We start from the raw sequence: 27,975 nt of genomic DNA, 5'->3' as shown, positions 1-27,975 counted from the left end.
CCTTGAATGCTAAATAAGATGAAGTGTTTTGAAATTTTGCCTATACAATCACAGAGCCTGGCTTCTCTCTCCTGCATTATCTAACTGTCTATGAAACCTTTCAGACTTGCTTGCTGATTCTCTTGCCCCCACTCCACATTTTGCCTTCTGGAGCATTGGCAAGGTGACTTAATTATTGTAATTTTAATAATTACAGGGGAGACAATCACTTGCATTTTTTTAAGGACTCCATGGTGCATCATCCTTAGCAGAACTGCCAAGTAAACATTTGTTGCCTCAGGCAATTCTCAATTAGGGTTAGGAAGAGTAAGATTTTACTAGTTTGCCAGGTAAATCATTCAGGTCAGATACCAGCCTCACAAATTGGCTCAGGGTTGGCAGTGCAGTGTGAGGAGCCAAAGTCACACCTCCTCCTAAAAAATGCACCTGGGACCATCATTTTTTAATTGAACATCTGGCCCTTTTGTGAATCCTCACCAACCCAAAAATATATATGGTAAAATGAACTTCAAGGAAAAAGTAGTGACTATACAATCCCAGTAGTGATGTATGGAAGTGAGAGCTGGACCATAAAGAAGGCTGATCGCCGAAGAATTGATGCTTTTGAATTATGGTGCTGGAGGAGACTCTTGAGAGTACCCAGGGTACACTGCAACATGGACGTAGACAGGGGGGGGCAGGAGGGGGCAGCTGCCCCCCTAGAAGCAGGGCCGGCGAAGCGGTGGTCAGAGGCGTCACGTTCTGGAGGGCGCCAAAGAAGAGGCAGAGGCTGGACGCGGTGCTCTCGTCCACCTCCGCCATGGCATGCCACGGCTGGAGCCTCTTCCCTGCCGGAGTGCCACCCTCCAGAGCCTCGCCGGCAGCACCGCCTCCACCATGCCGCCCTGCGCTGTGGCCAGAGTCTCAGTCCTGCTGGAGCCACCCTCCAGTTGCTCCCCGCCCGGAGGGAGACGTCCCTTCTAGCCGGCTGGCTGTGGGAAAGCCAGCCAAACACTTTGCGTGGCTCTGGGGCGCCTCACAGCCAGCCGGCTAGAAGGAATGTCTCCCTTCTCCCTGGCTGGCTGTGGGGCGGGCGGAGGGAAAGCCCCAGAGCCACGCAAAGCGTTTGGCTGGCTTTCCCTCCACCCGCCCCACAGCCAGCCAGGGGGAAGGGAGATGTCCCTTCTAGCCGGTGATCGCGGAGGGGGAGGAGGGGATCGGAACAGCCCGATTTCGGGCTGATCCTGGCGCCCCCTCGCCCCTACCGATCGTGGCTTTCCTTGCCCCACTGTGGCCCCTCCCCTCCCGCCCCTTGGCCCCTCCCCTTGCCCCCCTAATTTTGATCCTGGCTATGCCCCTGCACTGCAAGTTAGGCCAACTTCTTACCCAGTGACAAACACAAAATGTAGGTCAAGCATGACCCCTCATAATAGAGGTGTTAATGAATAGAGGTTGTGTGAAGGAATGAAACTATGGATGCTATGCAACATCATATGACTGAAAGCCTGCTTCTGCTGTTCCTAAAGTCATGGACTGTGAAAGGCTCCCAGGGCTGAAGGGTGTTTTACTTGGCAGTTGACTATTTATTTTCCAACCCTCTCTAGCAAGTTGCTGTGTGACAGGGGCCATAATAATTAAATGACTGAAAATTTGCAATGATGGTGATAATCAAATATATTAGCAATGGAAACATCACTGAATGCAGATTTCAGAACTTGAGCCTGTGTCCAAACCTCTGGAGACAGTACCCCTTAGTCAAATATATATACCTAAATGTGGGATGAACAATAGCTGGTCATGTTGGGTGTCCTAGCTAGCCAGGAAACAAGATGTACAAAACTTCCTTAAGGTAGGAAATCCATTCAGGAGGACTCTCTTGACTGCACTTTGTCATGTACACAAAAACTCACATCTTAGTGCATACATCATCAGCCCTTTTCATTACATCACTTATACACACCCACTTCTGGTACTCTTACCGTAAGCCCAGCAACCTTCCACACATCTCACTTCTACTCTGTAAGAGCAACATTTGTACAGCACTGGATAATGTACCTAGGGGCTTGGTAGGGATTCAGTTGCCTGTCAGTGTGAAGCCCAGATATATCATTAAGAACTATAATAGCTTCAAAATAAAAAAAAACTTCCAGTAGCACCTTAGAAACCAACTAAGTTTGTCATTGGTATGAGCTTTCGTGTGCATGCACACTTCTTCAGATAACTGCATGCACATGAAAGCTCATACCAATGACAAACTTAGTTGGTCTCTAAGGTGCTACTGGAAGGAATTGTTTTATTTTGTTTCAACTACGTCAGACCAACACAGCTACCTACCTGTAACTATAATAGCTTCAGGCATAGAATTTCTGGTCCTGGGCAGAGGCGAAGCCACCTGCTCCGGTACCCGAAGTGGCACTTGTCGTGTCTCAGGGTGTGTGGTGTGCGTCCCCGGGGTGTGGTGTGCATCTTGGGGGGCATGGCACGCACCCTGGGGGGAGCTGCCAATGGGGGGGTTGGCATTTTGTCACCCGCCCCTTTGGAATTGTACCTGGGGCGGACCACCACCCCGTCCCTCCTCGGAACGCCCCTGGTCCTGGGTCCATCAAATAGATGTATGACCACACAACTGCAGCAGTGGCTTTAGTCAGTGTTTCAATTGTTAAACTTTGGATCAATCACTATCTTCTTGGGAACAGATCTGGTCCAAGACCTTCTGGCACCTGATGTAAGCCACGAAAGGGCATACCCATTCTCTCCAGGGAAGAAGGAGTTAGTAAAGATCTACAACAGGAACAAGTGGGGAATAAAGACCTACACTGGAATCTGCTGCCCTTGTAGATCTTGCTGCCAGAGGTGGTCACCTCCCCTTGCCTCATGGGAATCATACAACACACTGTTATGCTGTATCCATTTATCTTCCCCGTGTAGTGTAGGAAGTTATTACTATGAGTCTGAGTGTGTAAGGATATTATTTTTAATGTACCCATGGTTCTATATGTTCTACATTATGCTAATGTATCTGTTGTTAAAAGATAAACCAACTCTGTGGGGGAACAGTCCAGTCTGTGAGAGCTCATTTCTGGGCATAAGATAATTTGGGCTTATTCTCAGAGCTGTCCCCAGTTGATTTCAGCAAAAGATCTCACAAGGGAGTGTGTTTTAGGGGTTAGGTAGGTTGTGGACACACATGGGGATTCCAATTTACGCTTGTAGTACCTCATGTTCCTAGATTCAGACCAACAACTTAAGTGAAACTAGAAACATATTTGTCATTTACATATTTCTCCCTATCAGCTGCTATTGTTGAATTCAGACCTCACTAATAAAACATAGCTTTTTTATTGAGCTTCTTAAATAATTTATATATCAAATAGTAAAATAATAATAATAATAATAATACTCTAATACTAATACTCTCTATTCCTCATTCATATCAACTGTCTAATGAGAATAGCTATAGTAATGTTGATGTTTCTTTTTCTGTTTCAGAGTTTCATTGTCTTCAGTTGAAGTTTGGAAGCTCATGTGAATGTTTGCCTCCTTTGGTTTGAATGACATCTTAAAATAACATGCAACAAGTTTGCAGCCCAGAAAGGAACACAAAATAGATGAAATAATTTCATTTGGTCACATTGTTCTCATTTATTCACATTTTGCTGAAATAGTCTTATTTGGTCACATAGTCCTAATCAGGGCTTTTTTCCTGCCAGAACTCATTTCACTGGAACTCATTTCCGACATCTCTCAGGTGGGTGCCATTGCCATTCTAAGAGAACGAGTGAGATGTTCATTGTGACTTCCAGCAAAAAAACCACCCCCCCATGTTTCAGGCTTGAAAACTAAGAACAATCATGGATGCACACATTCTTATATAATTTATATCTTTCTTTGTATTAAATGCTCTCTGGTGTTCAAGTCAGGCCTCACTACAATAATGTAGCATTTGGGAAAAAAGATGCAAGCCAGTAATCCAGCACTTGAAGCCAAGATGGAGAAGATCTCCACAGCCACCATGTATTTTCCTCTGGTGCTCAGGTAAGTTGGAATAAAGGAGATCCAAACACTGCAGAAGACCAGCATGCTGAAGGTGATGAACTTGGCTTCATTGAAGCTGTCAGGTAACTTCCGGGCTAGGAAGGCCACAGTGAAGCTGACAGTGGCCAGGAAGCCCATGTAGCTCAAAACACAGTAGAACATGAGGACTGACCCTTCATTACATAACAATATAATTTCTTCACTCATTGATTGCATGTCCAAATCTGGGAAAGGAGGAAAGGTTGCCAGCCAAACTCCACAGAGCCCTACTTGAACAATGGAGCCGGAGAGGACAATGGAATAAGCCAGTTTTTTGCCTACCCACTTCCTGATTGTGGATCCTGGCTTGGTAGCCATGAATGCCAAAACCACTGATATAGTTTTGGCCAAGATGCTAGAGAGGGCCACAGAGAAGACGATGACAAAACCTGTTTGTCGGAGAAGGCAGGTTGCCTGCTTAGGTGTTCCAATGAACATCAAGGAGCAGAGGAAACACAAGAGGAGGGACACAAGGAGAATGTAAGTGAGGCTTCTATTGTTGGCTTTGACGATGGCAGTGTCCTTGTGCTTAATGAAGATGCCCAACACTAGAGTTGTGATCAGAGCGAACAATAGTGCAGAGAAAGTTGAAATGATGGCCAAAATTTCATCAAAGCCCAGAAAGCTTGGTATTTTAGGAATGCAATTATCCTGGTCTTTATTTGGATACTTATTTGCTGGGCAACTGAAACATGTTTCCATGTCTGAAAAGGCAAAATGAAATTACAAAGAAAATTCTTAAGAATTTTAGTCATCAGGAGTTCACCTGTCTTCTTTATCATGGTAGCTTTTAAAACATCTAGCCCAAATATGGAATTTCTGCATAGAGGACACCTCTGTGTTTTAGTATTCCTCCTCCTCTTTTTTTTTAGAAATCTATGTAAAATGCAGTACTGTATGTTCTTTTATAAAAACATTTTCTTTAGGATGTTTTAAAGATTAAACAATTATCTGACTTTTAGAAGACATCTGAAGGCAGTCCTGTTTAGGGAGGTTTTTCATCTTTGAAGTTTTATTCTGCTTTTAGTCCTCTGTTGGGAGCCTCTAAGAGGGGCTGGGGAAACCAAGCCAGATGGACGGGGTATAAATAATAAAAATAATAAAAATTATTATTTATTATTATATTGTAAACAGTAATAACAATATTGAAATCCATTACTTAACAGTCCCCCGCAGCTGAATTTTAATGACAACAAAATTTTAAGGATCTCAGAATTTGCTAAATAAATTGTGCTGTTTGGTCTATCTTAACATGACATTTCTCACCCTTTTCATTTGAGTACATCCCGCTGGGACATGGATCACAATCATAGCAACAAAATTTGCTTGTTTCCTTTTTTTTCTTCCCGTAACCAGGATGGCAGTTGTCATTACATACTGACTGAGGTGGAACCTATCCAAAATATTGGAAGAATTTAGTTTTTTAAAAAAATGTTTTGGAGATTTAATCTTATACCAGGGGATGTATAAGCAATGGGATAAAAAGCAGCCACATAGCATTAAGTGAAGGTACTGGACTGCTGTCTGAAGGTTGTGTTGGGCAGGATTGTGGCTGAATCCTTATTTGTCCAAAGCTCTTTGGTTGAGTGGTTTCTGTCTCTCAGAAGGGATTGGACTCACTGTGAAGGAATACGTTTGTATTTTGGAAGTACTTTGAGATTCCAACTCATCACTAGGGTCTCAAGTGGCTTCTGTGGCTGCTTATTCCCTATATTATTCAATATAATATGTAATTCAAAGCAAAGTGCAATCAGGTGGGCAACAAGTAGGAACTATGTATTAAAGTAATGCTCCCACAAGTAAAGCCAATTGTTGAAATAGGGATTCTCTCCATTAAAATACTATCCATCTAGATAGGATTTTCCTCTCCTTAAAGCCTACTTTTCTCTCCAAGGAAACTGCACATTTAATCAGGTGCTAAGTGAAAAAAATGCCTCCTTTTTCATTGCATCCCATTTTATTTGGATAACCATGAATGTTGGCATTTGAGAAATTTATTTCCTCACCTGAGTCAAGTCCCTGTGCCATTCAATCTGTCCGTCATTAATGGTGAGCTCTTTGCCTGGAGGGGCCTGAGGATCCAGCCTTCCCACTTTGACCCTGATGTAGGATCTATTTGGGAAAGTGATCAAATTTGTAATATCAAAACCAGTTGCTAATTCTCCACGTTCATTTAATGTAATTTCATCACCAACAGAGTTGTTGAATGAGATCTTCTGTAGGAATGAGTGGAGCTAGGTGGAAAGAGAATCAAAAGGTCTATAAAGTATTATAACATTCTGATTAAGGTTGTTCAATAGCTTTCCTAGATGGATTCAAGATCTTTATAACTAGGGATTCTAAAGTTTTAATTCAAAGTATAATTTGTGACAGCGTAGAATTGGCAGAACCATTCTTATTTTCTGAAAATGAAGGAATTCATACCATACACACCACATATGGAGGAAAAGTTACATGCTGTAATGTTAAAAGACTTCTTTTATGACCCTTTTCCATTTCACTTTTTAATCAGTATTGTGTGATGATATGTTCTTGCATAATTGTCAGGGACATATTAAAATCTTTGCAGTTGCTTTTCCCTGCAAATATCTCACCTCTAAGAGGAAGATGGTCTAAGGATCATATCTGGAGGGGAAATGACAACAGAAGGTTTTTAAAAAGTTAATGTTATGACAAAACCTCCCAATGATTTAGGTTCTGCTTAGGAGCATAGCCTGCAGCTCAGTAGCAATCTTCTTTTAGATTTGAGGAGGCCATTCAAAAGCCTCCATTACAGAAATCAGGTAGGATATGTTGAAGCAAATTGTTTGTAAGCAGGTATTTCTGCCACTTTTTGCTAAATCAAATGACGGCTGTCTCATTTTAGGCACACCATTGCTATTTTAACATCACTTGTGCAAATCAAAAAGTGGATAAAAGAAGTTTGGTCAAAAGACTCCATTGGAAGTGTTAGGTCTGGTGATAAATTGTTAAAATGAGCATGAAAAGCATCTTTTTACTGATCTGTATTACATGACATTTTAGAAGCAATTTTTCAGAGGTTTTCAACAATCTCTCTGGATGACAGTATTTAAGCTCAACTAATTAATTAATTAATTAATTGAGAAGCTGCAGTTTGCTATTCTTGGATGCATCTTCTACCCTATATTACTTTTTAAAAAAGGGATATTGGGACCTTAAAGATACTTTTTCAATATTGACAGTTTGAATAATTAGTTATATCTAGTGCAATGCCAAATGACTCTACTGCCTCATTTCACCAATCTCTTCCTTCTCCTCTGCAAATCAAGAGTTGATTTTTCTGATGCTTTTGCAGGTGTTGGCTGTGCAGAGAAGGTTTTTTTAAAGTTTGGATGGGTGAGTCAGAACGTTCTTAAAAAATTCTAAGAGGGAAAGGAATTGCCTATATTACTTCTTATGTTTGTTAACATCACAAGGTGGCCAAGTGGAGAATGTGCTTGATTTTAATTTGGTTTCCCTTTTTAGCTTATGGCATCCCTATACTTTGCTAGAACAGTGCATACAATCAGAAGGTAGGAAAATTTTAAAAAGACAGGCACACCTTCCTAGTAAATATATTTAAACAATTATGCCGCACCTAACCCAACTTGGTTTGGATTTGTGTTACTACCCACCCCATGGTTACTATGTACCCCAAAGCTATAAAAATTGTCAAATTAAATGGCATTTGAAATATTGGAAAACACTACTTCCAGGGCACAATAGCAAACACTTTGTATACCAAACATTTTGTGACAGCAAACACTACCTTCCAAGGCTCTATATTCTGAGGAGATCGTCTGCCTGCAGCCTCCATTCTTCTGCGGTTGGATGCAGCCAAGTGCATATGTAAGGCATGTGCCAAAGCATAGACAGCATTATAGATACTGTAGCTGTGGCTAGTCATGCTCATTTCAAAAAATGGTGCAGGAAGGCTCTCCAGAATTTCCTCTCCGGTACAACGCTTAGCTTTGTATGTTGACTTAGTAGAGTCTACAAATGAACAATCAAATGCTTGCTCCCAGAAACCTGTGATAAAACCATTTCCATCTACCCCGGAAGGATTTACACTCTGCAGAAAGTATCGGAAGTCATGAATTTCCTTGGAATGAATTGCAAAGGAGATGGCACCATGGAACATTTGTATATTAACATCAATAAGTTTCTGAAGAACGTATACTATGAAATCAATTTGAGCTGTGGTAATCCATACTTTTCCTTCAGGTAAGTTCTTTTTGGATTGAGAAAATATGAACTGAGTTATCTTTATTACATTTAGAGAAGTTGACAACCATACAAGAGATGCACTTTCTCCATATACAACAACTGCATTTGCTTTGCTTGTGATGAAAGTTGGGGACAAAATCCTTGTGTCACTCAGCATATCAGTTATCTTACCAGTGAAATGCACATGGTATTCAACTCTTTCTGTGAATGCTGAACAGATCCCATTTTTGAAAAACATTGGTTCAATGGTATTCAAGAAATGTTCTCCAGCTTCATTAGCTGGAATGATGAGCCCAACCCATTTCCATCCAAAATGCCGAAGTAACTGGATAATTCCCTGATACTGAAGAGCTTCATTAGGCGCCATGTGGTAAAAGGAAGGGAACTTAATGTGATCATTCATGGATGCTTCAAATGAACCATATGAAATCTTAAGAATAAAAAAGAGAACCATTCCAAATGGATGGAAGAATTCATAACAAACATCACACAGCACAAATTTACTGATTTATGTATTTTTTATGTATTTTTATTTCAAATATACACCTCCACTTACATAAAATAATACAAACACAATCTTGCTCAATTTCCCATTTCATATGGAGAGCATTTCTAGTTATGTCCTGAGCTTATATGACCCACTGATAATATGTTCCCAGGATTTTATATGATCCCATCTGGATGCCCCATTTACCAACCTAACTCCTTTGAATCAATCTTCTCTTACATGCATTAAGTACACAACCATTTGTAACCTTGCCCCTCTCATGCACATTGTTGGAGACTCCCATGCTATAACATCAACAAACCCATACATTTCAGTCTCTTTCACTTGTCCCTGTTATACCACTCCACATTTATGAATTCATAGTCTTCTGCTGGAAAAACAGTTGAAGAGTGAATTATGGTGTGAAATCTCAATTTTCTCTTACCCAGAATGTGCCTACCTGTGGAATTTTGTAAAGATCCAAGATGTCTGCCATGCACAAGGTGACTTCAGAGCTCAGTCCCCCAATGACCCCTATTACACTTTCCTGGGGGCCACATTTGTAGTTGGGGACAAAGGTATGCGAGTTAAACAGCAGATCCAGAGTGGTGCGGTAGGTCATTTTAGAGTTACAGTAGCTGTCATAGATGTGGAACCCGAGCGTGACATTGGGCAAGACCTTGGGATTCTCATTGACCTCATCAATCGCAAACACCAGGGCAAGGATGTGCTGGTAGAACTTTGATAACACCCTGTGAATAAAGTGGCATTATTTCATGGGAAATTAAAATAGTGCACATAATCTAGTTTTGAGAGGTACAACTCTCAGACCATTGTGGTATATAAGGACTATAAGGAAAGGCAGTCATGAAGTAGGTATTATTAGAAAGATGGGTCTTGTTTTGTTCCTTGTTTTGTTCCTTTAGAATGTTTGGATTCCTCTTTAGCCCCCCCCTTTAATTCCTCAGACACATGGATTCTGAAGAGACCCATACAGAATGGGTCAGAAATTTTCTTGAATTCAACTTCATCTTTTCCATTTCTGACCATGTTGTTCCTCCTCTGTATTAAGTTTCATCTATAAACATGTGCTTTGCCATATGGCCATGCTACAGTTTTTGAAATTATTGCTATCTCCCTTTGGTAGTAGCTTTCTTTGGAAATGGAAACTTGCATTGAATGATAATAAAGCTGATGAGAGCTGCCATTTTTAATGCAAAGTATCAGGTTTTCGAGAGAATAACGATACAGCAATGAAGAGTTTCACATATCGTATTTCTACCAAGTATGCCTACTTGTGAGCTAGCGATGATGGTTGCTGAAGGCTCGGATCCCATGTTTACAAAGTGATTTGAAACCATTCTCCATTACTAACTTACCTCTGATTCTTTCCAATGAAAATGGACATGGCCATTTGATTTTTTTACATTTCCCACCACCACTTCATGAAGGAAACACAGGCTGGCTTTCAGTTGCTATGAATCCTCATAACACTGCCCAGGCTGTAGGTGACCCACGGTTTTATCTATGTAAGAAGTTTTAGCCCCCTTCATGGATCAATGCCTTGTCGTGGCGAAGGGGCTTGAATAACTCAGAGAAGCTATGAGCTATGCCATGCAGGGCCACCCAAGATGGACAGGTCATAGTGGAGAGTTTTGACTAAACGTGATCCACCTGGAGAAGGAACTGGCAAGCCACTCCAGTATCCCTGCCAAGAAAACTCCATGGCCAAAGACAACAGGCATATAAAAGTTATGACGCTGGAAGATGAGCCCCTCAGGTCGGAAGGCGTCCAACATGCTACTGAGGAAGAGCGGAGGACAAGTACAAGTAGATTCAGAGCTGATGAAGCGGCTGGGCCAAAGCCGAAAGGACGCTCAGTTGTGGATATGCCTGGAAGCGAAAGGAAAGTCCGATGCTGTAAAGAAAAATATTGCATAGGAACCTGGAATGTAAGAACCATGAATAGAGGTAAGCTGGATGTGGTCAAAAATGAGATGACAAGAATAAATATCGACATCCTGGGCATCAGTGAACTAAAATGGAAGGGAATGGGTGAATTCAGTTCGGGTGACTATCATATCTACTACTGTGGGCAAGAATCCTGTAGAAGAAATGGAGTGGCCCTCATAGTCAACAAAAGAGTGGCAAAAGCTGTAATGGGATGCAATCTCAAAAATGACAGAATGATCTCGATACGAATCCAAGGCAGACCTTTTAACATCACAGTAATCCAAGTTTATGCACCAACTACCGGTGCTGAAGAAAGTGAAATTGACCAATTCTATGAAGACCTACAACACCTTCTAGAAATGACACCAAAGAAGGATGTTCTTCTCATTACAGGGGATTGGAATGCTAAAGTAGGGAATCAAGAGATAAAAGGAACAACTGGCAAGTTTGGCCTTGGAGTTCAAAATGAAGCAGGGCAAAGGCTAATAGAGTTCTGTCAAGAGAACAAGCTGGTCATCACAAACACTCTCTTCCAACAACACAAGAGACGACTCTACACATGGATATCACCAAATGGGCAGCATCGAAATCAGATTGATTATATTCTCTGCAGCCAAAGATGGAGAAGCTCTATACAATCAGCAAAAACAAGACCTGGAGCTGACTGTAACTCAGATCATCAGCTTCTTATAGCAAAATTCCAGCTTAAACTGAAGAAAGTAGGAAAAACCACTGGGCCAGTAAGATACAATCTGAATCAAATCCCTTATGAATACACAGTGGAAGTGAGGAACAGGTTTAAGGATTTAGATTTGGTGGACAGAGTGCCTGAAGAACTATGGATGGAGGCTCGTAACATTATACAGGAGGCAGCAACGAAAACCATCCCAAGGAAAAGGAAATGCAAGAAGGCAAAATGGCTGTCCAACGAGGCCTTACGAATAGCGGAGGAGAGGAGGCAAGCAAAATGCAAGGGAGATAGGGAAAGATACAGGAAACTGAATGCAGATTTCCAAAAAACAGCAAGGAGAGATAAGAGGGTCTTCTTAAATGAGCAATGCAAAGAAATAGAGGAAAACAATAGAATGGGGAAAACCAGAGATCTGTTCAAGAAAATTGGAGATATGAAAGGAACATTTCGTACAAAGATTACCATAATCAAGGACAAAAGTGGTAAGGACCTAACAGAAGCAGAAGACATCAAGAAGAGGTGGCAAGAATACACAGAGGAATTATACCAGAAAGATATGGAGGTCTCGTACACCCCAGGTAGTGTGTTTGCTGACCTTGAGCCAGACATCTTGGAGAGTGAAGTCAAATGGGCCTTAGAAAGCACTGCTAATAACAAAGCCAGTGGAAGTGATGATATTCCAGCTGAACTATTTAAAATTTTAAAAGATGATGCTGTTAAGGTGCTACACCCAATATGCCAGCAAGTTTGGAAAACTCAGCAATGGCCAGAGGATTGGAGAAGATCAGTCTACGTCCCAATTCCAAAGAAGGGCAGTGCCAAAGAATGCTCCAAGTACCGCACAATTGCGCTCATTTCACACGCTAGCAAGGTCATGCTTAAAATTCTACAAGGCAGGCTTAGGCAGTATGTGGACCGAGAACTCCCAGAAGTGCAAGCTGGATTTCGAAAGGGCAGAGGAACCAGAGACCAAATAGCAAATATGCGCTGGATTATGGAGAAAGCTAGAGAGTTCCAGAAAAACGTCTACTTCTGCTTCATTGACTATGCAAAAGCCTTTGACTGTGTCGACCACAGCAAACTATGGCAAGTTCTTAAAGAAATGGGAGTGCCTGATCACCTCATCTGTCTCCTGAGAAATCTCTATGTGGGACAAGAAGCTACAGTTAGAACTGGATATGGAACAACTGATTGGTTCAAAATTGGGAAAGGAGTACGACAAGGTTGTATATTGTCTCCCTGCTTATTTAACTTATATGCAGAATTCATCATGCGAAAGGCTGGACTAGATGAATCCCAAGCAGGAATTAAGATTGCCGGAAGAAATATCAACAACCTCAGATATGCAGATGACACAACCTTGATGGCAGAAAGTGAGGAGGAATTAAAGAACCTTTTAATGAGGGTGAAAGAGGAGAGCGCAAAATATGGTCTGAAGCTCAACATCAAAAAAACCAAGATCATGGCCACTGGTCCCATCACCTCCTGGCAAATAGAAGGGGAAGAAATGGAGGCAGTGAGAGATTTTACTTTCTTGGGCTCCTTGATCACTGCAGATGGTGACAGCAGTCACGAAATTAAAAGACGCCTGCTTCTTGGGAGAAAAGCAATGACAAACCTAGACAGCATCTTAAAAAGCAGAGACATCACCTTGCCGACGAAGGTCCGTATAGTTAAAGCTATGGTTTTCCCAGTAGTGATGTATGGAAGTGAGAGCTGGACCATAAAGAAGGCTGATCGCCGAAGAATTGATGCTTTTGAATTATGGTGCTGGAGGAGACTCTTGAGAGTCCCATGGACTGCTAGAAGATCAAACCTATCAATTCTTAAGGAAATCAGCCCTGAGTGCTCCCTGGAAGGACAGATCGTGAAGCTGAGGCTCCAATACTTTGGCCACCTCATGAGAAGAGAAGAATCCTTGGAAAAGACCCTGATGTTGGGAAAGATTGAGGGCACTAGGAGAAGGGGACGACAGAGGACAAGATGGTTGGACAGTGTTCTCGAAGCTACGAACATGAGTTTGACCAAGCTACGGGAGGCAGTGCAAGACAGGAGTGCCTGGCGTGCTATGGTCCATGGGGTCACGAAGAGTCGGACACGACTAAACGACTAAACAACAACAAGAAGTTTTAGCAATTTAAGTCTCACCTACCTGTGTTGTATATTTTTTATCTGCAACTGCAAGTACACTAAGTAAAAGTTATTGGTTCCTTAAACTTTAAAAGAGAATGTCTCGCGTAGTTTTTATAGGAGAAAAAAATAGAACTAATTAAAGGATCAAACGACCCAGGGCTGACTTTCGCATACTCTGCAAATGGGAACTAGAGTCTAATTCCAAGAAGAAGTTTATCTGGCAACTTCACTATGTAGCTTTCAGCAAATACTGAGGAGTCACCTCCAGACTCTCCAAGATTCTCTATTTTCCAGGGATGTCCCTGATTTAGAGAAGCCACCCTGGTTTCTGATTGGATCCCAGAATGCCCCACTTTTCCTTAGGATGTCCCTACTTTCATTGAAGAAAAGTTGGAGTTATCTGACCCCCAAGCTACTGGAAGGTGGCCCTGTATAGGTAAGTTTTTAAATGTTTAATGTAATATTATGTTTTTATAGTTGTTGGAAGCCGCCCAGAATGGCAACCTAATGAGTTGGGTGGGAAATAAATAGTAAAATTCCATTTGGAGCTCTTCACAATCCATTTCTGTTTTAAACACCCTGAAAATTTTGGTTGCATCAGCAAACTTGCCTGCTTCATTGTTGGTTTCTTGCCACCACCACCCTCCTTCTCTTACTCAATTTTGTCTTTGCAGAATTGGATCACTAAATCTTAAGGATTCCTAATGTCCCAGTGAGAGTGTAGATGTGGCATGTATGCACAGATGTTTCTCATTTGTTTGGTCGTTTAGTCGTGTCCGACTCTTCGTGACCCCACGGACCAGAGCATGCCAGGCACCCCTGTCTTCCACTGCTTCCCGTAGTTTGGTCAGACTCATGTTGGTAGCTTTGAGAACACTGTCCAAGCATCTCATCCTCTGTCGTCCCCTTCTCCTTGTGCCCTCAATGTTCCCAACATCGGGGTCTTTTCCAGGGAGTCTTCTTTTCTCATGAGGTGGCCAAAGTATTGGAGCCTCAGCTTCAGGATCTGTCCTTCCAGTGAGCACTCAGGGCTGATTTCCTTCACAATGGATAGGTTTGATCTTCTTGCAGTCCATGGGACTCTCAAGAGTCTCCTCCAGCACCATAATTTAAAAGCATCAATCCTTCGGCAATCAGCCTTCTTTATGGTCCAGCTCTCACTTCCATGCATCACTACTTGGAAAACCATAGCTTTAACTATACGGACCTTTGTCGGCAAGGTGATGTCTCTGCTTTTTAAGATGCTGTCTAGGTTTGTCATTGCTTTTCTCCCAAGAAGCAGATGTCTTTTAATTTCATGACTGCTGTCACCATCTGCAGTGATCATGGAACCCAAGAAAGTAAAACCTCTCACTGCCTCCATTTCTTCCCCTTCTATTTGCCAGGAGGTGTTGGGACCAGTGGCCATGATGTTAGTTTTTTTATATTGAGCTTCAGACCATATTTCATGGATCACAGCCTTGTCATGGTGAAGGGGCATGAATAACTCAGAATAACTAAATAAAAAAATTCCTTTCAGTAGCACCTTAGAGCAGTGTTTCCCAACTTTGTGCCTCCAGCTGTTTTCGGACTACAATTCCCATCATTCCCGACCACTGGTCTTGCTAGCTAGGGATGATGGGAGTTGTAGTCCCAAAACATCTGGAGGCACAAGGTTGGGAAACACTGCGTTAGAGAACAACTAAGTTTGTTATTGGTATGAGGTTTCGCATGCATGCCACACTTCTTCAGATACTAATAACTCAGAATAACTCAGAGAAGCTATGAGCTATGCTGTGCAGGGCCACCCAAGATGGACAGGTCATAGTGGAGAGTTTTGACTAAACGTGATCCACCTGGAGCAGGAACTGGCAAGGCACTCCAGTATCTCTGCCAAGAAAACTCCATGGAGAAAGACAACAGGCATATGTTTCTCATACAGTCTATCAAATCTTTCAAATTAATACAGGTAATTAATTAATACAGTTTATTAATACAATTTTAAACTACTCATTCAAAGCAAAGTATATTTCAATCAAATATTGATATTTAAAGAATTATATTACCGTAAGTACTATTTACTTACAGTGGTTTGTCAATCAAGACTTGAGAGGGGTGTTCATTGAATAAAACAGTGGGGAAGATGTAGCGGATATGAGATGCTATGCCACCAATGACAGGGTCACCTGGCTCATACCACTCATGCGGAATAGGTACAGGATTAGTTGTGGTAAGATTAGCACCATGCACTTGGCACACCATGTTGGGGAAGAGCAGGAGAAGCAGCAGCAGCAAGGTTCTACGCATGGGCTCTTCTTTGCCTCTCTACAATATCATTATTATCATCAGCCTGATTTCAACAGCATTGATTTGGAGGCAGCAGATTCTGCCAGTTCAGTTCTTAAAGGGACATGCACACATTCTTATAATTAAACCCTGTCACAAAGACCTGCCTTGAATGCTAAATAAGATGAAGTGATTTGATATATGACCTGTACAATCACAGAGCCTGGCCTCTCTCTCCTGCAGTATCCTAACTATCTATGGATCACTGGGGTTCTATAAACATTTCAGACTTGCTTGCTGATTCTCCCTCCACCCCACGTTTAGCCTTCTGGAGCATTGGCAAGGTGACTTAATTATTGTAATTTTAATAATTACAGGGGAGACAATCACTTCTTGCAATTTTTTAATGACTCCATAGTGCATCATAAGTAGCAGAGCTGCCAAGTAAATATATTTATCACCTCATGGAATTATAGGTTAGGAAGAACAAGATTTTGCTTGGGTTTTTGTGTGTATGCAACCATGTAATGGGGAAGAGTGAAAATGGAGGGATGGTAGATACTGCTCTGGGTGCCTTCGTGGGTACCTTGTCAGCAAGTCTTCAATGGAAGCAACATGATAACTTTCTGTTTTTGCGAGCAGCAAGTTCTCACCATGAAACAATGGCTTCTGGGTAACTAGGTCAACTGTATGAATGTAATTGGGGGGGGAACTAGATAATTTCAGTGGGAGGGATGTATTTGCCATTTCACACCGGGTTCCCTTTGATCCTTTGTTTGACCCATCACCCAGCCTATCACTTCACGGGAAATTAGTTTATATTAATCAGCTGCTGATTCAGGGGATTAGAGATGTCTAGTACACAGTTTAGCATCCCTAACCCTAATTAAATTCTGACCGTTGCTGGGTCCAGAATTTATAGTGGTCTGGCAACCACAAGCTGTATATAGCTTCATAAAAATAAACAATAAGTTTCTGTTTCCATCTCAAAGTTTCAGTTTCTTCAGTTGAACTTTGGATCTGCTTTTCAACTTTTTTCACATTTGGTCAGAACAGCTTCTTTAAAGAAGAGGCAACCTTTTTGCAACCCAGAATTAAAAGATTTTTTATTACATAAATAAAATGTTCACCATTTGATCATAAGTTGCTGAAATAGGCCATTGTTCTAATTGATTTAAATATGTTGATATTTTGGTGTAGAATACAAAGAACATGTATGAACCCAGAAAGTCTTCTGTTTATAACTTTCTTTGTATTAGATGATACTTGTGGAGGATTGAATGACATAGTCTCTGATGACATTAAATAAAAAACCATTTAAATTTTAGTGAAGTTGCCTGTCAGTGTGAAGCCCAGATATATCAGTCAGAACTACAATAGCTTCAGGCATAGAATTCCTGTTCCTGGGTCCAGCACATCCTTATGCCCACACAGCTGCAGCTATCCCTTTATCTATCCCTTTATCTTCCCCTTGTAGTGTAGAAACTTATTACTTTGAGTTTGAATATGTGAGGATATTACTTCAATTGCACCCATGGTTCCATATATTTTGCACTACGGTATATAGGATCATTTATTGTAAAGAACCAGCTCCATGGGGAACAGTCCAGTCTGTGAGAGCTCATTACTGAGCATAAGATAATTTGGGCCTATTCTCAGAGCTGTGTCCAGTTGACTCCAGCAAAACAGTTCACAAGGGAGTGTGTTTTAGGGGTGAGTTAGTTTGTAGACACACATGGGGATTCCATTATACACTTGTCCAACCTCATGTTCCTAAATTGATACCAATTTGTCGTTTACATATTTCTCTCTATCAGTTGCTCACTATTGTTGAATTCAGGCCTCACTAATATAACATAGCATTTTTTATTTAGTTTCTTAAATAATTAATATATATCACTTAGTAAAAAACAACAACTGTAATACTTCATTCATATTAGCTGTCTAATCAGAATAGCTATAGAATAATGTTGATGTATTTCTTTCAATTTCAGAGTTTCACTGTCTTCAGTTGAAGTTCAGAAGGTGATGTGAACATTTGCCTCATTTGGTCAGATTGGCCTCTTAAAATAACATGCAACAATTTTGCAGCCCAGAAACAGAGCACAAGATAGCTGAAATAGTTTCATTTGGTCAGATTGTCCTCATTCATTCACATTTTTGTTGTTCCAGTGTTGAAAATTGAGAACAGTCATGGAACTGCAAATTCTTATATTATTTATATCTTTCTTTGCATTAGATGTTCTCTGGTGTTCAACTCAGGCCTCACAAGAATGATGTAGCATTTGGGGGAAAAGATGCAAGCTAGTAATCCAGCACTAGAAGCCAAGATGGAGAAAATCTCCACAGCCACCATGTATTTTCCTCTGGTGCTCAGGTAAGTTGGAATAAAGGAGATCCAAACACTGCAGAAGACCAGCATGCTGAAGGTGATGAACTTGGCTTCATTGAAGCTGTCAGGTAACTTCCGGGCTAGGAAGGCCACAGTGAAGCTGACAGTGGCCAGGAAGCCCATGTAGCTCAAAACACAGTAGAACATGTGGACGGACCCTTCATTACATAAGAATATAATTTCTTCACTCATTGATTCCATGTCCAAATCTGGGAATGGGGGAAAGGTTGCCAGCCAAACTCCACAGAGCCCTACTTGAACAATGGAGCCAGAGAGGACAATGGAATAAGCCAGTTTTTTGCCTACCCACTTCCTGATTGTGGATCCTGGCTTGGTAGCCATGAATGCCAAAACCACCGATATGGTTTTGGCCAAGATGCTAGAGAGGGCCACAGAGAAGACGATGCCAAAACCTGTTTGTCGGAGAAGGCAGGTTGCCTGCTTAGGTGTTCCAATGAACATCAAGGAGCAAAGGAAACACAAGAGGAGGGACACAAGGAGAATGTAAGTGAGGCTTCTATTGTTGGCTTTGACAATCACGGTGTCCTTGTGCTTAATGAAGATGCCCAACACTAGAGCTGTGATCAGAGAGAACAATAGTGCAGAGGAAGTTGAAATGATGGCTAAAATTTCATCAAAGCCCAGAAAGTTTGGAATCTTTGGAATGCAATTATCCTGGTCTTTATTTGGATACTTATTTGCTGGGCAACTGAAACATGTGTCCATGTCTGAAAAGACAAAATGAAATTACAAAGACAATTCTTAAGAATTTTTGTCATCAGGAGTTCACCTAGATAATGTTCTCATGCATCAAATCTGGAATTTATACACAGAGGACATCTCTATGTGATAGTGGCCCTCCTCTTTCTTAGAATCACATCCTAGAATTAGGATGTAAAATGTATTACATTCATTTCTAAAAATATTTTCTTCAGGATTTTTAAAAGATTATATTGTAAACAATGAGAACAGTACAGAAATCCATTTTTTAATCCCCACACCACAGCAAAAATTTAAGGACCTCAGAGTTGGCTCAATAAATTGTGCAGTTTGATCTTAACATGACATTTCTCACCCTTTTCATTTGAGTACATCCCGCTGGGACATGGTTCACAATCATAGCAACAAAATTTACTTTTCTCCTTCTTTTTCTTCCCGTAACCAGGACGGCAGTTGTCATTACATACTGAAAGGGGTGGAACCTATCCAAAATATTGGAAGAATTTATTTTTTTTAAAAAAATGTCTGGGTGCTATTTACTTAACACCAGTTAATATATAAGGAACAGGACAGAGGACCAATAACATGAAACATATGGGCCATATTTGCACAGGTGGCACATACAATGGGATAAGAAGCAGCTGCATAGCATCATACAAACTTAAGAGGATTATAATGTTCATTTTAAGCCCAAGAAATGATGTAACAAACTCAGAATTCTATCTGATGCCACTAACTGGAGATCAGCCTCAGGGATTTCACATACAAGAATGGCTGACAACACTTTCTGATACCCATCAGTCCTTCTCAATACTGGATGTCTTCTGAGCATGTTGCTGTTTTTTGTATTGTGGTTCATTTGCTTATTTAGTGATAGACCTTACAGTATTCCTTAAAGTATATTGCATACTCCTTGGAGGCTTACAAATATGCAGTAAACAAAAATGGAGTTTCCATATCATATACAATAAAATATCACATACCAAGCGGAATGCAGTCGTCAACATACAAGCTGGACAAAAAATAGGATCTCTTAAACTAATATGCAAGCATTTTTCCACAAGCAGCGCTAATTGTTCAAATAGAGATTCTCTCCATTAAAATACTATCCATCTACATATTAATTTCCTCTTCTTAAAGTCTACTTTTCTTTACCAGGAAACTTCATATTTAATCAGGTGCCAATGTTTTCATTGCATCCCATTTAATGGGATAACCATGCATTTGAGAAATTTATTTCCTCACCTGAGTCAAGCCCCTGTGCCACTATCTAGAGATCTGCCTCAGGGATTTCACAAACAGGAATGTCTGACAACTTTCTCTGATAGCCATTGGTCCTTCTTAATATGAGATGTCTTCTGTGCATGCTGCTCTTTTTTGTATTGTGTCTCATATATTTATTTAGTGTTTGATCTTACAGTATTCCTTAAAGGACATTGCTTACCAATATGCAATAGAAAGGCAATTTCCCTATATTATTCAATATAATATCGAATTCAAAGCAAAGTGCAATCAGCTGGGCAACAAGTAGGATCTATGTATTAAAGTAATGTGCAAGTATGCTCCCACAAGTAAAGCCAATTGTTGAAATAGGGATTCTCTCCATTAAAATACTATCCATCCAGATAGGATTTCCCTCTCCTTAAAGCCTACTTTTCTCTCCAAGGAAACTGCACATTTAATCAGGTGCTAAGTGAAAAAATACCTCCTTGTTTTCATTGCATCCCATTTTATTTGGATAACCATGAATGTTGGCATTTGAGAAATTTATTTCCTCACCTGAGGCAAGTCCCTGTGCCATTCAATCTGTCCGTCATTAATGGTGAGCTCTTTGCCTGGAGGGGCCTGATGATCCAGCCTTCCCACTTTGACCCTGATGTAGGATCTATTTGGGAAAGTGATCAAATTTGTAATATCAAAACCAGCTGCTAATTCTCCACGTTCATTTAATGTAATTTCATCACCAACAGAGTTGTTGAATGAGATCTTCTGTAGGAATGAGTGGAGCTAGGTGGAAAGAGAATCAAAAGGTCTATAAAGTATTATAACATTCTGATTAAGGTGGTTCAATAGCTCTTTTCAGAACCATTTTTGTTTTCTGAAAATGAAGGAATTAATATCACACACATCACATATGGAGGAAAAGTTACCTGCTGTAATGTTAAAAGACTTCTTTTATGACCCTTTTCCATTTCACTTTTTAATCAGTATTGTGTGATGATATGTTCTTATATAATTGAGACCGGTCAGGGACATATTAAAATCTTTGCAGTTGCTTCTCCATGCCAATATATCACCTCTAAGAGGAAGATGGTCTAAGGATCATATCTAGAGTGGACATGACAACTGAGGGGTTTTAAAAAGTTAATGTTATAACAAAACCACCCAATGATTTGTGTTCTGCTTAAGAAGGATAGCCTGCAACTCAGTAGGAATCTTCTTTAAGATTTGAGGAGGCCATTCAAAAGTCTCCATAAAAGAAATCAGGTAGTATATATTGAAGGAAATTCTTTGTAAGCAGGCATTTCTTTCACTTCCTGCTAAATCAAATGACTTCTGTCTCATTTTAGGCAGACCATTGCTATTCTAACTTATCCTTTGAGTACACTCAAAATTGGATAAAATATCTTTGGTCAGAAAACTCCATTGGAAGTGGTAAGTCTGGTAATAAGATGCACAATAAATAAGATGCACAATAAAAACTCATTTTTGGTCTTTAAGGTGTTTTTTATTGTGCGTCTTATTTACAGTGCAAAGAGAGCGCCTCCCTCTCATCCTACGGGGTGCCATGCGCCTCAATTCAGGCGTCGGGGGGCGGGCGGCGCCCTTTTGACTGCTCTCCCGTCATTTCCTCCCCAGCTGCTTCCTTCTCCACTCGGTGCTGAGGCTCTCTCATGCTATCAGAGCCTCTCCCCTCCCTCTCTACTTCCTGATTCCTGTAATGTGATCCGCTACTGGACTTGCTGCTCTGAGATCATCTCGACCTGCTGAGGGGATGATGTTCCCTATAAGCCCTCCCCCTTACAATCATCTTCCAAAGCAACTACAGTGGTACCTCTATTTACGAATTTAATGCGTTCCGAACGCACATTCATAAGTCGAAAAAAATTGTAAGTCGAATCCCATAGGAATGCATTGGGAGAAAAAATTCATAAGTCGAAGCAACCCTATCTAAAAATTCATAAGTAGAAAAAAATCCTATCTAAACCGCATCCAAGATGGCGGACGGAGCTCCGTTCGTAAGTAGAAACATTCGTAAGTAGAGTTAATCGTAAGTAGAGGTACCACTGTACGCTATTCCGAACTTAAAAATGGAATGATTGTCCAAAGCAACTACTCTATTCTGAATAATATGACTGAAAGCAGGCCTAATTTCAATAGAAACTTGAATATGACTGTGTAGGTCCTACTTTTGGTTGAAAGTGATGTATGCTGTGGGACTAGCTTCTCTCACATTGACCGATTCTTTGTACTCCAAGTGGAAAAAACCAGTTAAATACTAAATTATAAAATTTGGGTTTTTCCATCAGCGATATCCTATCCCAAGGCTACAATAAAGAAAAATTAATATTTCACAGAGAATCAGAAATATCAAACTACAAAATCACTTAGCCCTAGCAGATCCCATGCTCAGGACAAACAGATTGGCACTGGTACTTCCCAAATATATGACAAATTTGACTATCCTCAAATTTAGAAGGGCATTTATGCAAGCTAGATTTCATGTCCTGCCTTCTGATCTATTGGAAGGCAGATATAGAAAGATTCTTCACGGCAGGCAAGCAGATCTGTCCATGTAAGAGCGGTCAAACAGAAACAGTGAGCCATGTTCTCTTCCTTTGTAGATTTTATTCAGATTTCAGAGCATCCCTCATAAACCTGCTTGTACAAAAAGTGCCAGGGAGGATAGAGGAATACTATTTAAATTACCTCCTGTCCAACTAGAATTCGTATGTCACTAGAAATATAGCTACATTTGTGCAATAGCCATAAATAAAAGAAAGCAAAGGATTACACAGTTGCATAAAACGTCATAAACTGGTACAGTTCTTAGTTAAATCTTTTATTATTTTAAACTCTTAATTCCACTGGACATGATTTATTTACAGGTAGGTAGCCGTGGTGGTCTGCCATAGTAAAAATAAATAAATAAAATCCTTCCAGTAGCACCTTAGAGACCACTTACGTTTGTTATTGGTATGAGCTTTCGTGTGCATGCACACTTTTTCAGATACACTGAAACAGAAGTCACCAGACCCTTATATATAGTGAGAGGGTGGGGAGCGGTATTACTCAGAAGGGTGGTGGGAATAGGAATGGGAATGGGAATGGGTGATTGGCTGATAGGTGTGGTAAACCTGTTGAGGACACTATTGAGGACTACCTGTTTGTAGACCACAAACTTGACATGAGTCAACAGTGTGATGCAGCAGCTAAAAAAGCCAATGCAATTCTGGGCTGCATCAATAGGAGTGGAGTATAGCATCTAGATAAAGGGAAGTAATAGTACCACTGTATTCTGCTCTGGTCAGACCTCACCTGGAGTACTGTGTCGAGTTCTGGGCACCATAGTTCAAGAAGGATACTGACAAGCTGGAACGTGTCCAGAGGAGGGCAACCAAAATGGTCAAAGGCCTGGAAACAATGCCTTATGAGGAACGGCTTAGGGAGCTGGGAATATTTAGCCTGGAGAAGAGAAGGTTAAGGGGTGATATGATAGCCATGTTGAAATAAGGTATATAAAAGGATGCCGTATAGAGGAGGGAGAAAGGTTGTTTTCTGCTGCTCCAGAGAAGCGGACACGGAGCAATGGATTCAAACTACAAGAAAGAAGATTCCACCTAAACATTAGGAAGAACTTCCTGATAGTAAGAGCTGTTCGGCAGTGGAATTTGCTACCAAGGAGTGTGGTGGCGTCTCCTTCTTTGGAGGTCTTTAAGCAGAGGTTTGACAGCACAGCCATCTGTCAGGAATGCTTTGATGGTGTTTACTGCTTGGCAGGGGGTTGGACTGGATGGCCCTTGTGGTCTCTTCCAACTCTATGATTCTATGATTCTTGATTGTTAATGACTGCAATTGGTCTTACAGGAAAAAAGCAAGGGGTGAGATAGCTAAAAAATAGCTTTATCATGTAGAATGAGATAAGAATCCAATGTCTCTATTCAGACCAGGTCTCTCCATTGTTTTAAGTTGGGTAATAAGTTGCAATTCAGCAACTTCTCTTTCCAGTCTATTTTTTGAAATTCTTTTGTAATAAGACAGCTTATTACACAGTTACAACCCGCCCCAAAGCTTAAACAATTTTCTAATCAAATGCCACTTGAAATATAGGAACAGCATTTATTCAGACTCTTTAAATATCTGCTGTTATTTAGCCACTATTTATAACTAAATACCAACTCACATAAAATATCAAGGCAGTGCACAATAGCAAACACTTTGTAAACCAAACTCTTTGTGAAGGCAAACACTACCTTCCAAGGCTCTATATTTTGAGGAGATTGTCTGCTTGCAGCTTCCATTCTTCTGTGGTTGGATCCAGTCAAGTGTCTATGTAAGGCATGTGCCAAAGCATAGACAGCATTATAGATACTGTAGCTGTGACTGGTCATGCTCATTTCAAACAATGGTGCAGGAAGGCTCTCCAGCATTTCCGCTCCGGTACAACGCTTAGCTTTGTATATTGACTTAAATGAACAACCGAACGCTTGTTCCCAGAAATCTGTGATAAAACCATTTCCATCTGCCAAGGAAGGATTTACATTCTGCAAAAAGTATCGGAAGTCATGGATTTCCTCGGAATGAATTGCAAAAGAGATAGCACCATGGAACATTTGTATATCAATATCAACAATAAGTTTCTGAAAAATATTTATAACAAAATCCATTTGAGCTGTGGTAATCCATACTTTTCCTTCAGGTAAATTATTTTTGGACTGAGCAGCTATGAGCTGAGCTACCTTCATCATGCTTAGAGCAAATGACAACCACATAATAGATGTACTTTCTCCATATACAACAACTGCATTTGCTGTGCTTCTCATGAAAGCTGGCAAAACAAAACTTGTGTCACGCACCATATCAAACATGTTACCAGTGTAACGGATATGGTATTCAATTCTTTCTGTGAATGCTGAACAGATCGTATTCTTGAAAAGCATTGGTTCAATGGTATTCAAGAAACGTTCTCCAGCTTCATTAGCAGGAGTGATGAGCCCAACCCATTTCCATCCAAAATGCAGAAGCAACTGGATAATTCCCTGGTACTGAAGTCCTTCATTAGGAACCATGTGGTAAAAGGAAGGGAACTTAATTTGATGATTTGTGGCTGCTTCAAATGAACCATACGAAGTCTGTAAAAGGAAAAGCCCAAGTATTCTGAGTGAAAGAATTAATAACAAACCTATTAATCCCATATATCTCCAATAGGTACTGATTTCATGGGGGGGGGGAAACCCCCACACTTACACAGAAAATAAAAACACAATCTTGCTCATTCCCCTGCCCTGTAGATATTAATTCCCATTATTACGGAATCAAAGCAGATTTCTACCTGTAGATGTGACTATACTTCAAGTATAGGAGAGCATTTACTCTTTTTTGCAGCACAAAATAAAATATCAGTAAAATACAAAAATACCATATCAATCACATCCAGCTAAAACAAAAGAAGGAAATGAAATTAAACAGTACAGAACACCATATCATACTGGCACTGCTAGAAGTGTCTCCCAAATGCCGAATGACAGAACAGTAACCAGAAAACATGGTTTTCAATTAGCTGTTGAATGTGAACATTTTGCAGAAACAGCATACAGTTGTTCCCCAGAAAAAGAATTTCCCAATTCTTATGGAAAGCATTCCTAGTTAACATGTGCTGAGCTTATATGATCCCATGATAATAATTTAATAATAATATTTATCCCACATATCCCAAAATTACTGTTTTTTTGGGGGGACAATACCACTTCCACTTACATAAAAAATGCACAAGCAATCTTGCTCAATTTCCCATTTCATATGGAGAGCAATTCCAAGGATGTCATATGTTCAAGGATGTTATATGCTCCCCTGTCATGCACATTGTTGGAGACCCCCATGCTATAACATCAACAAACCCATACATTTCAGCCCCTTTCACTTGTCCCTGTTATACCATTCCATATTTATGAATCAATGTACTTCTGCTGTAAAGAAAGCTGGAGTGTGAATTATGGTGTGAAATCTCAATTTTCTGATAACCATAATATTCATACCTGTGGAATTTTGTAAAGACCCAAGATGTCTGCCATACATGAAGTGACCTCAGAGCTAAGTCCCCCAATGACTCCTATTACATTTTCTTGGTAGCCACATTTGTAGTTGGGGACAAAGGTATGTGAGTTAAACAGCAGATCCAGAGCGGTGTGGTAGGTCATCATAGGGTTACTGTAGCTGTCATAGATGTGGAACCCAAGCGTGAGATTGGGCAAGACCTTGGGATTCTCATTGATCTCATCAATCGCAAACACCAGGGCAAGGATGTGCTGGTAGAACTTTGATAACACCCTGTGAATAAAGTGGCATTCTTTCACGAGGGAAATAAAAGTCAAGATCTGAGAGATACAGCTTTCAGACTATTGGGATATAGAAAAACCATAAAGACTGTATTCTTTCTTTTGAGCAATAGACATGACCAGTTTATTTTTCACCTTTTTTACCACCTTTCAGCAATGAAACATAGGCTGGCTTTCTCAGTTCTCTTTGCTCCCCTTGAATCCTCACAACATTCCCATGGTTGGAGTTGACGCAGAGAATGGAGATTGGAAGCTGTATCTTCCTAGTGTTAGTCTGCCATGCAAGCTAACAACTAGAATGCAGGTGGTGTAAATGTCTGTCATCTGGCCATGTTACCATTTCTCTGGCATCAGTAATGATGCATGAATGAGCTATCCCAGGAGGTCATTCCTGGTCAGTCAGCACCAGTTCAAATGCCATAGATTTATAAGTGAAATTAAGACTTTTGTTTTTGTGGCCCAAATTCAAATCACTTCATTCATTGAATTTCAGTTGTCATTTTACTGCTCATACATCTAGTTTGGAAAGATACACTTGGAGCTCTTCGCAATCCATTTATGTTATAACCAATCTGAACAATTTGATCACATCAATAAACTTGACTGCTTCACTTCTTTGGTTTTTATGCCACCCAACTTCTCCTTCTCTTACTCAATTCTTTCTTTGAAGAATTGAATCACTAAATCTTAAGGATTCCTATTGTCCAAGTGAGAGTGTAGACATGGCTTGTATGTGCAGATGTTTCTCACACAGTCTATCAAATCTTTCAAATCAATACAGGCTGTCAAATCAATGCAGTTCTAAAACTATTCATTCAAAGCAAAGTACGTATATTTCAGTCAAGTATTAGAATGTAAAGCATGAATGAAATAATATTGAGAACTATTTACTTACATTGGGTGGTCAATCAAGACTTCAGTGGGGTGTATATTAAATAAAAAATTGGGGAGGAAGTAGCAGATATGAGATGCTATCTCACCAATGACAGGGTCACCTGGCTCATACCACTCATGTGGAATAGGTAAAGGATTAGTTGTAGTACAATTAGCACTATGCACTCGGCACACCATGATGGGCAAGAGCAAGAGAAGCAACAGCATCAAGGTTCTACACATGGATTATTCTTTGCCTCTCTACAATATCATTATTATCATTAGCCTGATTTGAACAGGATGGATTTTGAGGCAGCAGACTGCCAATTCAGTGCTTAAAGGGACATGCACGCATCTTATCATTAAACCCTGTCGCAAAGACCTGCCTTGAATGGTAAATAAGATTAAGTGATTTGATATATGACCTGTACAATCACAGAACCTGGCCTCTCTCTCCTGCATTATTATAACTGTCAATGGAACACTGGGAGACTATAAACATTTCAGACTTGCTTGCTGATTCTCCCTCCACCCTGCATTCTGCCTTTCAGAGCTTTGGCTTGGTGAATTAATTATTGTAATTTTAATAATTACAGGGGAGACTATCACTTCTTGCAATTTTTTA

The 27,975-nt window shown here is 40.5% G+C and overlaps 3 protein-coding genes across 3 annotated transcripts; all 3 read right to left on the bottom strand.

Annotated features, from left to right (window-relative positions):
- Positions 1 to 3,855: 3,855 nt before the first annotated feature.
- On the bottom strand, positions 3,856 to 8,647 carry LOC118095583 (vomeronasal type-2 receptor 26-like). The gene is made up of 4 exons (XM_088655474.1): positions 7,823 to 8,647; positions 6,060 to 6,287; positions 5,320 to 5,446; positions 3,856 to 4,757 (listed from the first exon to the last, which is right to left on the bottom strand). Exons 1-4 carry the CDS (start codon positions 8,645 to 8,647, stop codon positions 3,856 to 3,858), a joined length of 2,082 nt encoding a protein of 693 aa, XP_088511600.1.
- Positions 8,648 to 18,027: 9,380 nt separating this feature from the next.
- LOC118095582 (vomeronasal type-2 receptor 26-like) lies at positions 18,028 to 25,211 on the bottom strand. Its single transcript, XM_088654808.1, has 4 exons — positions 24,396 to 25,211; positions 20,701 to 20,928; positions 19,277 to 19,403; positions 18,028 to 18,929 (listed from the first exon to the last, which is right to left on the bottom strand). Exons 1-4 carry the CDS (start codon positions 25,209 to 25,211, stop codon positions 18,028 to 18,030), a joined length of 2,073 nt encoding a protein of 690 aa, XP_088510934.1.
- Positions 25,212 to 26,171: 960 nt separating this feature from the next.
- Positions 26,172 to 27,593, bottom strand: LOC148684063 (vomeronasal type-2 receptor 26-like). The gene is made up of 2 exons (XM_088654807.1): positions 27,373 to 27,593; positions 26,172 to 26,469 (listed from the first exon to the last, which is right to left on the bottom strand). Exons 1-2 carry the CDS (start codon positions 27,591 to 27,593, stop codon positions 26,172 to 26,174), a joined length of 519 nt encoding a protein of 172 aa, XP_088510933.1.
- Positions 27,594 to 27,975: the final 382 nt, after the last annotated feature.

Source organism: Zootoca vivipara, chromosome 12 (assembly GCF_965207765.1).
Source record: "Zootoca vivipara chromosome 12, rZooViv2.hap1.1, whole genome shotgun sequence".
Classification (NCBI taxonomy): domain Eukaryota; kingdom Metazoa; phylum Chordata; class Lepidosauria; order Squamata; family Lacertidae; genus Zootoca; species Zootoca vivipara.
This window is presented reverse-complemented; position numbering and strand designations above follow the sequence as displayed.

Coding starts and splice junctions, on each gene's coding strand:
- LOC118095582 (XM_088654808.1), bottom strand. CDS start 25,211: ATGGTTCCTAATGAAGGACTTCAGTACCAGGGAATTATCCAGTTGCTT. Junction 20,929..24,395: donor AAAATATAGAGCCTTGGAAG/GTAGTGTTTGCC, acceptor CTTTCCACCTAG/CTCCACTCATTCCTACAGAA. Junction 19,404..20,700: donor GGCACAGGGACTTGCCTCAG/GTGAGGAAATAA, acceptor TATTTTGGATAG/GTTCCACCCCTTTCAGTATG.
- LOC148684063 (XM_088654807.1), bottom strand. CDS start 27,593: ATGTGTAGAACCTTGATGCTGTTGCTTCTCTTGCTCTTGCCCATCATG. Junction 26,470..27,372: donor GTCTTGATTGACCACCCAAT/GTAAGTAAATAG, acceptor CTTTATTCACAG/GGTGTTATCAAAGTTCTACC.
- LOC118095583 (XM_088655474.1), bottom strand. CDS start 8,647: ATGGCGCCTAATGAAGCTCTTCAGTATCAGGGAATTATCCAGTTACTT. Junction 6,288..7,822: donor AGAATATAGAGCCTTGGAAG/GTAGTGTTTGCT, acceptor CTTTCCACCTAG/CTCCACTCATTCCTACAGAA. Junction 4,758..5,319: donor GATGTACTCAAATGAAAAGG/GTGAGAAATGTC, acceptor TTGCCTTTTCAG/ACATGGAAACATGTTTCAGT.